General features: G+C 41.3%; 1 protein-coding gene across 3 annotated transcripts; it reads right to left on the reverse strand.

Annotated features, from left to right (window-relative positions):
* Window positions 1–825: 825 nt before the first annotated feature.
* On the reverse strand, window positions 826–14,140 carry IRX4 (iroquois homeobox 4). Of its 3 annotated transcripts, XM_067557420.1 has the most exons (6): window positions 11,771–12,836; window positions 6,277–6,342; window positions 5,253–5,504; window positions 4,118–4,224; window positions 2,343–2,656; window positions 826–2,064 (listed from the first exon to the last, which is right to left on the reverse strand). In XM_067557420.1, exons 2-6 carry the CDS (start codon window positions 6,319–6,321, stop codon window positions 1,322–1,324), a joined length of 1,461 nt encoding a protein of 486 aa, XP_067413521.1. In that variant the 5' UTR covers window positions 6,322–6,342; window positions 11,771–12,836; the 3' UTR covers window positions 826–1,321. The 3 variants fall into 3 exon arrangements, with proteins under 3 accessions (XP_067413521.1, XP_067413523.1, XP_067413524.1); XM_067557422.1 differs by lacking the exons at window positions 6,277–6,342; window positions 11,771–12,836 and adding an exon at window positions 13,941–14,140; XM_067557423.1 differs by lacking the exon at window positions 6,277–6,342.
* Window positions 14,141–14,802: the final 662 nt, after the last annotated feature.

The raw sequence follows: 14,802 nt of genomic DNA on the forward strand, positions 1-14,802 counted from the left end.
ATCAATTGCTTCGCACTCATAAAAAGAGATTCCTCTGCTACAGCGCCGAAGACTGGGTCCCGGGGTGATTTTCCCCATCCTAATCTCAAGATCCCACCTCCCACTTCTCTGTCCGCAGGTTTCTGCGGCGGACACTGCCTACCCTCACATTAGTGGGCAGCTGGGGTCTACTTTTTTCTCGCCTCCTTTTGCTCTCTCCCTCTTTATTTCAGCAAATCTAGAGCACAATTACACTTCTGCTATCTATCTATCTATCTATCTATCTATCTAATATTGTTTTAAAGGGTGAATATTTAACTCCTGTTATAGTTCTCTCCCCCCTTTTCTGGGTGACAACTGTCAAACTCAACAAATGTAATGATGGATTGCGCTGTGTTCCTGTAGCAGAGAAGGGCTCTTGAGACTGGACATCCATATTCCAGTGTAACACACAGTATTCTTTAACACGGCATTCTTTAGCAGAGTACAACCTGGGAAATGTAGTGTTGCACTTAAAAACAAAACAATAACTATCTGCTTAAAGGAGAAATCTTCCCACTGCTTTTATAGACTGTTATTTGCCCAAGGATCTCAGACTTTAGAACATTTTGGATTCCTTTACACACGCACGCACACACAGAGAGAAAAAAATAAGTTCCAATGAAAAAGTATCAATATTTCCGATTTAAAGAAATTTGTTTGCAGTTATGCTAATGATTTATTGACGTTTTCATGAACTTTTTCTGGTATTAATGCATCATCCTGACATTTCTTTAAATTACTAGCACATCTACACATTCTAAAACTGGAACATGTTTATTTTGTAATGCAAAACGCCACCACTAATTGTTACTTCTGAAACAGACAATTTATTGGAGTGAACATACTTTTTAAACATATTTGTCAAGTTAAATTTGTGCAACAGTGTAAACTTGTATAAGTGCCGTTTGTGACTTTATATGATAACAATGAAATCAGAAGGAAAAAATCTGAGAAGTCTTTTTAACTAATATTGGCATGCCTTAAATTAAATATCTGAATTTAACTTTCTCGTTTGTAAACTTTTGGATGTAAACTTTTAAGTACGCCTACACTATAGTACGTGCTTTTAGACATGGTGTTAAATTATTTTCACGACATTGATCCCTTAAAGTCGCAGCCAACAGAAATTCTGCAAAACAGCAATGAGTAAAGTCTGCCCGTTTAACTAAGCAAATTGAACTTTAAATCCTTATCTTTGTTCTTTTAAAAAAATTATATTTAAATTTAAATTCTTCCAAGTCTCTTTTCAGTGTATCCCACTCTTCAGATGTTAGAAAGTTCTTTGCCACTTGCTGTGTTGTTAGGAACAAAACATTTTGCTTCCTGATTTGGGAAATGCAAGAAACTCTTTATTTGAGTCATGGTGGGATAAGTTTGACAGTTGCCCTTTGAGCACGTTAGTGCCGTTCCCAATTGAGCGTCCTAAGGATCCCGTTTCCAGGATGGCTCCTTTGGTGGTAGCCCAGGAAACTGTGGTGTTGCTCAAAGCTTGGTTCAAAGTACTGTGTCTGAATATGGGGTCGTGAAACACCCCATCTACCCAGTTCCTGAGACTGGTGACGGGGGAATCCTGGTGTCTGTCAATGACACTAGCCGGAGCCGAAACTGCAGCTGAGGAGGAGACTCCCTGGCGCTTCAGCATGCAGGAAGGATACTCAGTTTGGTTTAGAGAAGTGGCAGTGTGAGCCAGGGACCAAATCCTGGGCTTTGTCTCCACTATTTGTTGCCCCTGTTGGAAACGCATTTTGGACTCACAGCTTCTCTGCCTTACATTGATTAAGTCTTGCTCACATTCGTCCACCACGTTCTTGAGACAGTTTTTAGCCCGCTCCAGGTCTTCTTCAATGGTGGCCGCCGGCATGGACATCTTTAGAGAAGGCTCCTTGCAGTGAGCAGCAGCGCACGTGTCGGCTGCCCGGATCTGGTTGCTCTCCAGGTGCTGGAAGGGCTGTTTCAATTCACATTCGGAGCTCTCCGACTCGATGGGGTCAAAGTCATCCAAATCACTCAGTTCCAGCTCTTTGTCGTCTTTGTTGGTGGCTTCTGCAGGAATGGGAGAACAGGGAAACATACAGCATAAATAGCATCACAGAGCTTCTCTAAAGTAATACCATCCCCAAAGATCCGCAGTACTATTTAAAAGAATACAAATTAGTAGATTCCAACTGTACTTCCCTAGGTTATGTGTAATTCAGAAGTATAGCCTGCCCCATTCATGCAATAAAACTCCCGATAAAAACAGTCAAAAGGCAAACTGGACACGGATCGGGTTACTCTAGAATTCTGTTTGTTACTTGTAAATGCATATTTTAGTAAGATACCATCGTTTTTCTCGTTCTTCATATTGTCTTCCTGAGACTCTTCCTCCTCTTCCTCCTCGTAGGGTCTCTTCTCATCGGAACACTTGTTCCTTGGAGGCCAAGTCATCTTGTTCTCCTTCTTGAGCCTCCTCCTGGCGTTGGCGAACCAGGTGGAAACCTGGGTGAGGGTCATCTTGGTGATGATGGCCAGCATGATCTTCTCGCCCTTGGTGGGGTAGGGGTTCTTCCTGTGCTCCTGCAGCCAGGCCTTCAGGGTGCTGGTGGTTTCACGAGTGGCATTTTTTCTTCGGGTGCCTCCGTCCATGGTGCCATATCTATAGAACAAAAGACATAAATGACACCATACGGTAGATCATGTCAAAGATGCGGCCAGGTGATCTTTGGGCAACTGATCCAAAGCCCACTGAAGCCAAAGGAAAGATTCCTGGGTTTTGGACTATATCCTATGAGAGAACGTTAATGGTACCTTCTTCTAGCAATAGTCAGTGTCGGAAGAACATTGGACCCAAAACTGAGAGGCCGTAAAAGGCTTTTAGTAATGATTTAGCATAACAATTCCCTGGTAAGAAAGAAGCAGTGATGACATACCATTTGAAAATGAGAAATACCGGGCATCAGAAATGTTTTAATTCAATTGTACAATAACCTCTGAAGAATAAATAGGAAGGAAAATGTCTATTTTTATTCAAGCAAATTGTAAAGTCTATTTTAACAACTTGTGTGACAGGAGCACACTCACACACAAAAGTTCTGCTTTTGATAAATCCTTCTTAAATAGAATACATTTAAGTGACCTCAGGGGGTAACTGTTAACAGAAATATATTTCCTCCTTATTCCTTTTATTAGTAATCTCTCCTACCCTTTTGTTCCTGAAATTGTGAAAACGTGATGCAGAGGACACTAGACTGCACCTGCATATTTAATGCACATCATCCAGGAAAGGTCATCGGCACCCAATGGGCTTAAAAGGTTGAAATGGTTTAAATGGTTTTGTGCTGTTTTAAAACTAATAAACATATCAAAGATAAAAGGGCTGTTCGATGTAATACAATGTAGGAAAAGTTAATTAATGCAGAAATGGACTGGTGGAAAGTAGAGCTCCTTGAAAGGTAGAGGACCAGGTACTGGGTTGGGAGAACAATTTGTTTAAACATTAGAAAAAGCTTTTATAAAATATGACGGGAGTACCACGATAAATTGGAATGATCTATTCTGCTCAAGCACTGACAAGGTATTTAGGCCTCATTATTTCAGTTTTTAAAAAGCTACTCCCATTTGTTAAAACATTCAGTTTACTATAGGAGAACAAATAAATAACTGAATTACACGTCGGAGAAGGGGGACGTCGTGTATGTGATATATAGTTTGCTAAAGTCAGGGGTCAGGCATAGGGCTACTGATGGAGCCCCTCCAGAGTGCTCAGTGCAGACAAACACACATTTGGGGGTAGTAAGCTCGGGAGATTCCCTCTCTCCGCCACCCCCGCCTCATGTTTAATTTAGATTCTTGGTGTCAACAGTAAGAATAAACCTTCGGTTTTTACTACACTGTTTGAGCAACCTTCTCCAGTCTCCAGGTAATATACAATGTAGGGCTTTTCAAAGGAGAAATGTAGGCTTCCATTTTGCCTAATTATTTATTTATCTGTGTTAGGTCTTGTGTTACCTTGATGAATAATTCCTTGTTAAACCTACACAGTGTTTCACTGTTTCAAATGTCTCCTGCTTAGGAAAAATCACTCTTGGTTACGTCTGTTTAATTGTTTGTTTCTTACCTGTCATATTGATACTGACTGAGTGTGTGATCGTAGGGGTAGTAGGCAGCCGCCTGGGTAATGCCCGCATGCGCAGATCCGGTCCCATCCTTAGCCTCGAAACTGTTCTGTAACATAAAATCGAGTATGTCCTTTTACCAGTTCCCACCCTCGGCCCCTTCCCCCGCCTCTCTTCTCGGAAGTAGTTAAGGGAGGTGAATCGCCTTGTTACGTGACTGGTAAAATGTAAACCAAACTTTACAACGTTGCTACGGAAGGTCTCGTTTTCCACAAAGGGGTTTGGTTCCAAAACAATTGCCTCACATTTGACTACGGCGACGCTTCTTATTAACAGGCATCATCCGAAGTGAAATAACTTGCCAAAGCTGAATTCGGAGCTCCGTTCTCTACAGACTCGAGAGCACATTGCATTTCTGACACCTTAGAAAACAGTGACAACAAGCGTTGAAACTTTTCATGACAGCTTCGCTATTCACAGCTAACCTCTTTAAGGACTCAGGAACACAATGTGCAAAGGAAATGGAAGCCGAGTGGCAACTTTGCTGCTGCGATCTTACAGAAAAATATGTCTCGGCTGTGGGGAAGGCAGCTCTTAAAGCAACGCTCTAGAGTTTCAGCAGCCAGTGAAATCAATACACGCATTAGCCCACACTATAATGATGCCAAAGAGAAAGCTCATTCCAAGGTGTATCGATTGTTCTGAACCTGTGCATAGGAAGCTTTGAACTACCAACCGAGCGATCGCCTTCCTCCGAGTAGCGTTCAGCAGATTCTCAGCACTGTCTTTAACGGCAGTACCATGGGACTGTTAGCACGCGTTAACAATTAGAGAGCGAGTTTCAAACAGTCGGTAGTCAGAACATGGGCTGACGTACAGAACTACATTTGTGTGGGTATTTAGTAGAATTATTTAAAGTGGTCTCTGTCTTGCAAACGGGACTGACTTAGCATAACAATCGAAACGTATTTTAGTCGTAGTGAACAGCTCCAGGTCGGAAGAAAGAGGAGAACACAGATTTCCTCTAGGGAGGACCCTAACACGCAAGCCAAGAGGCGAGAAGCTCCGTTTTCGTTTATCTTTCGAGCTGGGATTTGTTTCACTAACGAGTGACAAGAAGATTCTAGGATTGCTTACCAAAGAATAGAAGGCAGAAGCTTCAGTGCCATAGGTAACGTAGTTTCCATAGCCCTGGGTACTCGTGTAAGGATTGCCATAGACTCCTAAGGCAGCTGCAGAATTGAGCTCATGTCTGGCTGTGGCTAACAGCCGGCTTTCGTACACAGGACAATAGACTGGGGTCTGAGCCGCGGCTGCAGCCCCTGAATCTGTCAGAGTCCTGCCACTAGACTCACAGCAAGTTGTCAGGGAATTGGTGGTCATCAGGAACTAAGGGAAAAGAGGAAAACTTTTAAAAAAAAAAAAAACTGCAGCTAAGTTTTGACATTTGTTTCCTTTAATGGCAAAGGAAATGTAGTTTTCGGGAAATGCACAGATGAGATAATTTATCAGTTGAAAGGGGAAGACAAAACTCTAAGTGTTTAATGAACATCTCTGCCAGGGGACGGCTGCTTGTGGGTTTCAGGCGGTTTGTATGAGACGCTTTACAAAGTTACTTTGGGAATGGGTTGCGCAAGGTGTAGGCATCGTCTGTCTCCGCTTGCAGCACAATGCTCCCCATCTGCGGGTTTAAACCTTTTTTTCCCCTTTAAATCACTCATGCATATTTATGTTGACTGCAGATCTGTAACAAGCCCTACGTACATCTGTTACTAACCTGCTCTTTTCAAATACCCCATTATGTTTCTACAACAGAGATTTCAAAAATTTCCCATTTAAGTGTGTAAATACTAAACCTAATCCTGAAGATAAAATATTATTCTTGGAAGGTTTCCATTACCCTTCCCCTTTCCTCTCGCCTCCCCGTCCCTCCAGACCTCTCCCTCCCCTCCCCCCATAACAACCTAAATACTGCATGTTCCTTTCGTTTTGCAAATACGCACATAAGGTATAACTTAAATATCTTGCAAACAGACTGAGTGTTTAACCAATTTCACGCTTTCACACACTATAAAGGATCACTGCAGCTTTTAGCACTGAACGGCAGAAATCAATAATGACTGAAATGCAATCAATTAATGTTTGCGGACAATAGTCTTACCTGGGGTGCAGAAGAGTAAGGGTATCCAAACTGAGGATATGACATGGTACAGAGGCTCCCAGTTATCTAGAAACAAGGAGAGACGTCTGATCTGCACGCTATTGCAGCCTTGCTCTGCTCTATTGTACCAATTGATTGGTAACCACAGGTTCCTAGATGCTTATAGGACGAAGCAGAATACCATATTTAATTTACCTACAGGAATCTGAAACTTTCTCTAACTGAAAAAAGATGTATGATGAATGTAGCATTTCCTCTACAGCTACAAACCAGAAGTAATTTCTACATGTGAGTTCAGAGATTGACAAACGTGGCGACAGAAATAAATATTTTGCACACACGAAAAGAAAAGTAGTTCAAACAGGTCAGCTCAGATACACTTTTTTTTTTTTTTTTTTTTAAACAGCAGAGTCTCTGACGTCACATTAAGCCTACTCAATTTGACCCGACTGCAAGTTTAACGTTCATTTTCAGTAGGTTTAAGTTTGTGTTAAGAATAGATAAAGCAGAGCTTTTACACATACAGTGAGGGGAAGTTTGGAGAGCACTCAGCCAGCAGACACTTGAGTTTATAGTATTTTAATATGGCTCTGGAGAAAGACTATGAATGGTTTTGATCTGAAGAATCAATATTACACCAACTAAGATTTTTTTCCCCTTAGTCACTGAAGGATGGTAAACCCTTTTAATTAGAAATTAATTAATGAGCAGCTGCTTCTTCCCACCCCACCGTAATAATTAGTCTCAATTACAAACGAGACATATGCAGAGACACACGAGTGAGTCTTCATTTAAGATTTAACCAACAGTTAAAATTAGCAGTAACGCTGACAATAAACCACATGGTATGCAGTTTTGTTTTCTTTGCATCCTTCAGTTCATGTATACGATTCCATTTAAAAGCACTATGAATATATGTTCTAGAGAATGACTGAAGACATAGATGTTCACCTCGAAAAGAGTCTGATCACATCATACGTATTTTTAATTTTGTGAGGAAAATCAACTTTTACCGGATTTAGGGCCCGATCCTGCTTTACCGGTGCATTGAAAAGAATGGAACAGCAAGGTGCCGCAAGGATGCAGGATCGCACCCAGACAATGATGTCTTATTTTGTTGGATGGGGAATTTGTCAAAGAACTTTTTGTGGCTATATATATATATATATATATATATATATATATATATATATATAATGTATAGCCAACATCTTTTTACCCACTATTCTGGGAAAACTCACACTCATGGGACGTATTGAATCCCCTCAACTCTGCCCTTTGAGATTACTGCTCGGAAAGTTATTAAAATAGCGTTCTTCAGTTTCTTGGGTTGTTTGAAGCGTAACATTCACAGGCTGGTGACGTGTAGGCTGCGATTTAAACATTATTGTCTGTGTGGACATGGCAGACCAAACAATTTTACAGATCAAGGGCCTAATCCTATCCCCACTGACGGCCATGGTAAAACTCTCATTGACTCCTATGGTACCAGGATCAGGCCCTTCGTTATTTTCACACCCTCTGAGATTGAATTTAGTTAATCTGAATAGTTCCCCCACCATAATAGTATAGATCTGGAGTAGAAAGAGTCCATTTAGACTGCTAGAGAAGAAGTGTTTTAAATCGCTCTGTGGAGCCAAATCCCGCCGTTTCCCCCGAGATTACACTTCCGTCCCATTTGCTTTAACTGGGAGTTTTGCTTGAGTAGGGATCAAAGGCCCGGTTGTACGTGGAGCTGAACACCCGCAGCTCCCACTGCTTACAGTAGGAACCGGGGGGCACTCCAGCCTGTGCCGGACCGGGCTCCGGGGACGGACTGCAGACGTTGGTCCTGAGCTAAAAGTCACAATCCTTTCAGCGGCTCTGCCGGGCGCTGCCGTTTCTGACACTGCCCTTCTGTTCTAATAATCCTGTCTGGGAAACGTCATTGTTGAAAGCCCATTCAGAACAGACTCGTTTACTTCTGACATACTGATGTCACGGTGAATAACAAGTGGAAAGTCATCTCATTGTAGCATATCAAACCTGCATCGTCTGTGCAAACTCTAAACCAAACTAGCCATTCCGGCCTTTCGGTGGGTTGCAATGGCATCGCAAAACGGCTCATCTGGCCCTGGGGTGGGATTCGCCCTGTCCTCACCCTAGGCTAGGCTCTCCTCTCTATAGAAGTGGTCGTCATTTTCAACCCTTTACAAGGAGTCAATTACTAAAACTAAGGCCCCGAAGCACAATAAAGTCCCAGTGTAACGTGGCACCAAGTTAGCCAGGCACCCGTGAGCCTTTTAGAGGAACTGGAGAAGAGATCATTGAGTGTGAGCCGGGGATGAGGGTGCAGTGGCGTGCTGATCCATGGTGTGCAGACTTGCTCAGAGAGATTCCTGGGTTCAGACATGTGAATAGCCCCAGGGTCACACTCTAATTAATGATGATGTTCTCTTCTTCTCCCCAGCTGGAAGACTGCCTCCCAGAAACGAAGCTGCCCACTCTGACAGCTCGATTGAGGGTGATTGATGACTATCTGGAGACCACAGTACACATAATATAATATCTGCTGCGTAATTGCTTTAATTTACAGATGAAAATACTAGTTCTAGGATTGGGTAAAATCATAACAAGCGGTGTCCTATGGCATCTTAAATAGTTCGCAAATAACACATACAGTGCATGCAAATTATTCAGACAGTTTAGTGTCTGTAGCCGGGAGAAATATATAAAGAACAGGAGTCAAATGACATTAATAATTGTTTTTGAATTCCGTATTGATTTCTTGGGAGAGTGTTTATTCCTTTCTCACTTGCAATGCTAATATCACCTTCTTTCTGTGAATAACAATAAACTAGCCATTGGGGTTTATGTTACACTAATGAAACTCTATCAGCGTTTCCAGATCACAATGCTACTTTTAGTTATTTATTATTACAGATAACATATGTATAACCTTATCTTATGGAGGATTTTGTGGAAAAATAATTGCGAAAAATCCACCAAAGTATACAAACGATCTTCCTTAAGAGATTCCCACTGGCTTCTGCTTACTTAAACACTGCAATATTATTCACCGGTGCTGGGGAGGAAAACAGCAGCACTTATCTCAAGAGTGGCTCAGTGCAAAGCCCTGTAATTAGCTGCTAGAGCTAAGGAACTGTTTTGAGAAGCTGTGGCACAATCGTAGTTTTTCAAGCCATAATTTTGCATGTCTTGGCTTTTTATTTTGATATACTACTGCAGACGTCAACCCAGCAGTGACATCCAGAACACAACACGATTGATATTTAGATGAGTCGATTAATCTTTATAATACAAGAGCAGATTCAGTATTTATATTCCTTGTCTATTTATATATCTACAATTGTCTTTCACTACTCTTCACCAGGCAAACCCAGTGATACCCATTTTTTTTGTACTGAAGGTTCCCTTATTAATCACTGTAATCATTTGTCATTTTTCCTTCCAGCCTGCCTGTTCTGCTACTTTACCCTAACTCAGTATTATACCAGTACTAATGGGTATTCCCAAGAAGTCTGTCATTAAAAACTTTTAATAATTTACAGCATAAAACGGACAGTTTATAAAAATGGCATTACCTTGCCACAAAGTGTTCCTGTTTTGTCATTTACAATCTGCAAATAATGGTTCTTTGTTAATGAGAAACTCAGCGAAGTTACATTTCATCCTGAACTTCTAGTGCCAGAGCACAAACATGCAAGAAGTCCTGCAATGATTTAAAATCTTTGTGGCTCTTGCACACGAACAACACAGCACTGTTCAAATCCAAGTAGAGACGATTAATGCTGTGGGCTATATCCTCAAGCACTTGGAAAATGCAAGCATTTCGTATGTAATAAAAAATGATTCTTGCCAACTCCTTTCTTGTACAAAATAGTTACCAGCACTTGAGCAAAATAACCAACCCGGGCTATTTCCAAAGTTAAAGAGGGTAAAACCCTCAAGATCAGCATGAAATGCTGCAGAGGTTCCCACTATAAAAAAAGTGCAGACACAAACACATCTTTTAGACCCAAGGCTAAATGAAGTATGTCGTAAAGGGTTACAAACTGGTTGATTTTTCTTCTTCTCAAAGAAACTGGAGCCAACGTTCATATAAGTTTTATTATGAAAACATGAAACAAGAAGGAAACATTGTGATACTTAAACAGGCCACAGCAGGTAAAACAGAGAAGCTCTTCTAAGGCTAAGACTTTGATGGACGTCTTCAGCGACGCGATCTAGCTGCGGTTATACAGCTATAGCTTCCCTGGACATATGTTCATTTCCTCCTGTTTTGGAGGTGTCATTGCCTCGCCATGAGATATTTCGGAGCGGCGGTATATGCTTATGGGCTAAACAGACGTTACTAAGATTCTCCAGTCGCGTTTGCTTTATTTTCAAGTTAAAGATTTAAACAACCTTGACACTGTCTGACAAAGGTTGGGAAGCTCTACGTGTTGCCCATTTGGGATCTGACATGAAACTGAGGGCAGCCTGCAACATTTTCAAGTGAATTAGCTTCCATAAAGTCGGTCTTGACATTAAATACAGAGACTTTGTAAAAAGTGTATCTGAAGTGTAATTACATAGACTGCAGTCTAAATCAAGGGACAGTGCGTTTGTCAGGTGTCTTGTACATATATATAAAAGCCCTCTCTATGATCGTGATTTCTAGAGTTAGGATGACATACATAATGATTTCCTAAAAGGGCATCTCGGATATTAATTTACTCAGATTACAACTACATGTAAAATCAGTTGTTTAAATGTATCCTTCCGGAACATTTTTATTTATGGTCTTTATTTAAATCCCTTTGACAATCTAGATTAATGCAAGAAGGCCTCACATTCCCACACGATTCTTTGTGTTTATTAACTTTTAACACTTAAAAACTGGAGCCAAGATACACACACACGTTTTAAGCACCCAGGAGCAACTGAAAGAGAACATAGGCACTTGCTGCATGGTTAGATGGAACCTATCGTATAATAACATTTCTATACTTCTATAGAGGAGCGGTGACTACAACCACTATTTCATTAGCAAAGCGAAGATTACACGAGATTTTTCTTTTCAATTTCCAAAATGCCGCAGGTTCCTAGACATTCAAACGCTGTCTCCTTTCCCTCTTCGAGCTGCTGGCAATGAACAGCTTGAAAACACTTCAATGTGCCAATAAAACTTTCTTACTGCAAGATCAAATTCTATTCCTTTCCAAGTTTGACCTAAAATCCAGAAAGTTTAACTCCCTGCCCTACCTTAATATTCGCTGAACATCGTATCCACACCCCCTTTCCAAGAAATAACATACATGCTTAGATTATATTTGTATTCTGTTCTAGTTAAAGATTGCACAAAGCCAAATGATTTATCACAGGTAGTTTCTCTTCTCCCTAGCAGTTCGTTTTCAGCTGGCTTGCTAGGGAAGCAGGCTCTGAGGAGGAAGGGGGGGGGGGGAAAGAAAAAAGAAAAACCATCATCAAAACAAGCAGAAGGTTTCTTTACCTGAGATCACGCCGGGCTTCGACTAAAATCTTCTAGCGAGAGCTTTTCCATGGCAGGGGATCTCGTCTCTTGTCTGCACTGGCTCACTTTGCAGCGAGCTATAGAGAACTAATGTAGACATTTCTCAGTGTATAATACCTGACTGGAGTGGAATAGTGCTTTCAGTCCCTAGGCGCCACAATCACTTCACTAACCCCCTGTACTAGAGTGACGTTCAAGTGAATAGCTTCACTGATCACACTCTTTCCTACTGATTAACACTTTCCAACACGACCAGACACTCAAGTTGCAACTTTTCCTTTGAAAACGGATGCACGCATCCATTGATTCATCTGGTTAGAAAAGCTGATTATGGAGAGGGGGACACCATAATTAATAGCAGGTTAGTAAAATTAGTGCAGCCACTCCAAATGTTGTCCTTGTTGCAAACAATAATTGCATTGATTCTGAAAGGACGCGGATGTCCTCCATTTAACCTAATGATCTGCAGGTTGTACTCGCTGTAAGGCAGCCATCTACCATGGATTTGATTAACTGCGCACACATCCAAACTACAGTTTTTCTGTACAAGTAAAGATTGAAAGACGCTAAACTTACAGACAACTCTCTGTCTTTGTCTCCCTCCCTTTTCACGAGGTGGGCTTAAAAGCAACCGTTAACTGTGCAAGTAGGAATGTGCCTGGACCTCGCCAGCTACTGGCCTTAATTTTTTCCATAATTGCTTGGTCAGTATTGTGGATCTCAGGCACTATGAACTATAGCAGTGCCCCATGGGCGGTGAAAACCACCTTCCTTCTCCTCCTCTGTCCAGTTTGGGTCCACAAAAGAAAGACAATGGTCACATGCAGAACATTTCTCTTCTGTAATATCCTGCAGTAATATCTCACCAGTTGAAAGTCTTTGGCAGCCTTTTAACAGGGGCCCGATCCTGTTCCCTTTGAAACCAATGGCAAAACTCCCACTGATTTCAATGGGAGCAGAATCGTAGTAGTGGTACCAAAGCCCCGTAGAGCAACATACATGTAAAGTTCCAGCATCAGCAGATCACCATGCCGCAGATTTAGATAGGAATGCTTTCTGCTTATGCTTTTTTGTTCCTAAAATGGTAGACTCCAGCTATGGGCAACGGCATATTTAAAGGAGACTTACTGGGATTCTAAGGAGAAGTCCATTGGGGTAACCCATTAAAGTCGAGCTTACTCGACTGTGAACTTGCTGCACACTAATAGGGCCGGAGGTATTGCCAGTGGTCACCCGGTCTCATGATCTTAAAATAACATATAGGCTAATGATTTTCTTGCCACAGGCTGGTGTGATCAACCACTCCACACCAGAAATCTTTCAGGTTCCTACCTATTGCTGCAGGGCCATCCTAAGGAAATTTAGCGGACACATAGCAACTCTGCTGTGGCATATTGTGTCTTAAGTTTTACATCACAACCGCACCTTCTTTTCTTGATTGTTCAACTGCATAAGCACAACTCAAGAAAGACAGAAAGGTGTGTGTGGGGATCAATACCATTTGTGTTTAAATATATAAGCGATAGCAGATGTCTCAATAGGGCAGAAGAGGAGAAAAGGGCTTTAGCCTTAAGAAAAAATATCTTGGTATATCATACCAGATTATCTAAAGTTGGGAAGGGGTGGGAATGGGAGATTGAAAAAGGGGAGGGAAAGCCTCTGATGTCTTCATATAGTAATTGCAAAAACTGAACACTAACGTGCAACTCTGCACATGCAATGCATTGTTTTTGCCTGAACTATGTCATGATAGTGTAATTTACATAAACCTACACATATAAAGTTCAACACATATTGCACACTGTGGTGCAGTGGCATTTTAAGTTTGATGAAAGTTATAGTAGAAAGGGTTCCCCCCATCCCCCGGATTATATTTATGAAAGCAGCTTCAAAGGCAAATAAAACACCAGAATAAAGGAAATAAAGAAAAATAAACACATTTTACTCATCTGCACGTAAGTAAACATTAGTAAACACTAAGCCAACCATGTAGCGATCTTTTGCATTTTAAAACTCTGTAACAAAACCACAACAACATAGTTTCCAACATAGTTTGCCCTCCCAGTGTAGCTTAATTTCAGAGAACAATGTAAACATCAGATTTCAGGAAACATTAAAGCTTTACCAGTGGTAATGCTAGCATTCCTACCATTAACCCGAAGAATTCAAGCCAAATCCTTGTGGTTTAAGAACACATAAACCACGTAAATCCCAGGTGGGAGGCACCTTCCTATTCACGTTCCCATTCAGTGGACGGTGAGCAATACCTTTCTCAAATTCAAGTGAATTATCTGGCTCCGTTCTAATTCCAGGAGATGACATATCTGCGTATGCTAGCGGAGCACAGACCCTTCCTTTGGCTGCCCCCTTTGATAATTTCCCTGTAGTAGGAGTGGTGCCTCGTTTTAATTTGACAACGAGGATGTGTGGAAGGAAGGTTTGACTAGGGGAACATAGAAGACTAATAATAACTTGATTGTTCCGGGTACTATTTATTTTGCCAGTACAGTGGTTTGGGTTACTTGTTCTCCGAGTGATAGAGCAGGCAGGTAGTGAACACATTCAGAGGAGAAAAGACGGAGAAGTGACAGAGGAAAAAACAAAAGTTTTATTCCATTTGATAAAGCCATTGTCTGGAGCCTCGTTTGTGCTAATGAGACTTTCCATTTCATTCGCCACATTCCCATTGCACTCTCCAGCCTTCTAAAAGTTTATCTTTTAATCCGCAGAGGCTACCTCTGTCAAATGGCTCTCAAAGAAAAGTAAACTGTTCCGATATTTTATAAAGATGATTAGGTGGAATATTCAGTTAAATAACCCCCAAGTGAGAAAATGTTCTTCAAAAGAACATGGCACTCCCACGCCCTCCTTTCCGTTCATGCAGATCCAGATCCTTTTGGATTGGACTGAGATGGACTTCCTATTGTCTGGATTCATAAACATAGAAGACAAAGAGAAAGGCTATGTTCCATTTGCCCTCAGCAACAATGTACAGATGATTTTGTGGGATA

The sequence above is a fragment of the Emydura macquarii genome, unplaced genomic scaffold, assembly GCF_026122565.2.
Source record: "Emydura macquarii macquarii isolate MOO-44397 ecotype Brisbane River unplaced genomic scaffold, CSIRO-AGI_Emac_v2 contig_1827, whole genome shotgun sequence".
NCBI classification, from domain to species: domain Eukaryota; kingdom Metazoa; phylum Chordata; order Testudines; family Chelidae; genus Emydura; species Emydura macquarii.

Excerpts from the sequence above, each read along its gene's own strand:
- IRX4 (XM_067557420.1), bottom strand. The coding sequence starts at position 6,321 with ATGTCATATCCTCAGTTTGGATACCCTTACTCTTCTGCACCCCAG. Across the intron at positions 5,505-6,276 it reads CTTACTCTTCTGCACCCCAG|TTCCTGATGACCACCAATTC; the intron begins GTAAGACTATTG and ends CTTTTCCCTTAG. Across the intron at positions 2,065-2,342 it reads GAAGAACGAGAAAAACGATG|AAGCCACCAACAAAGACGAC; the intron begins GTATCTTACTAA and ends CCATTCCTGCAG.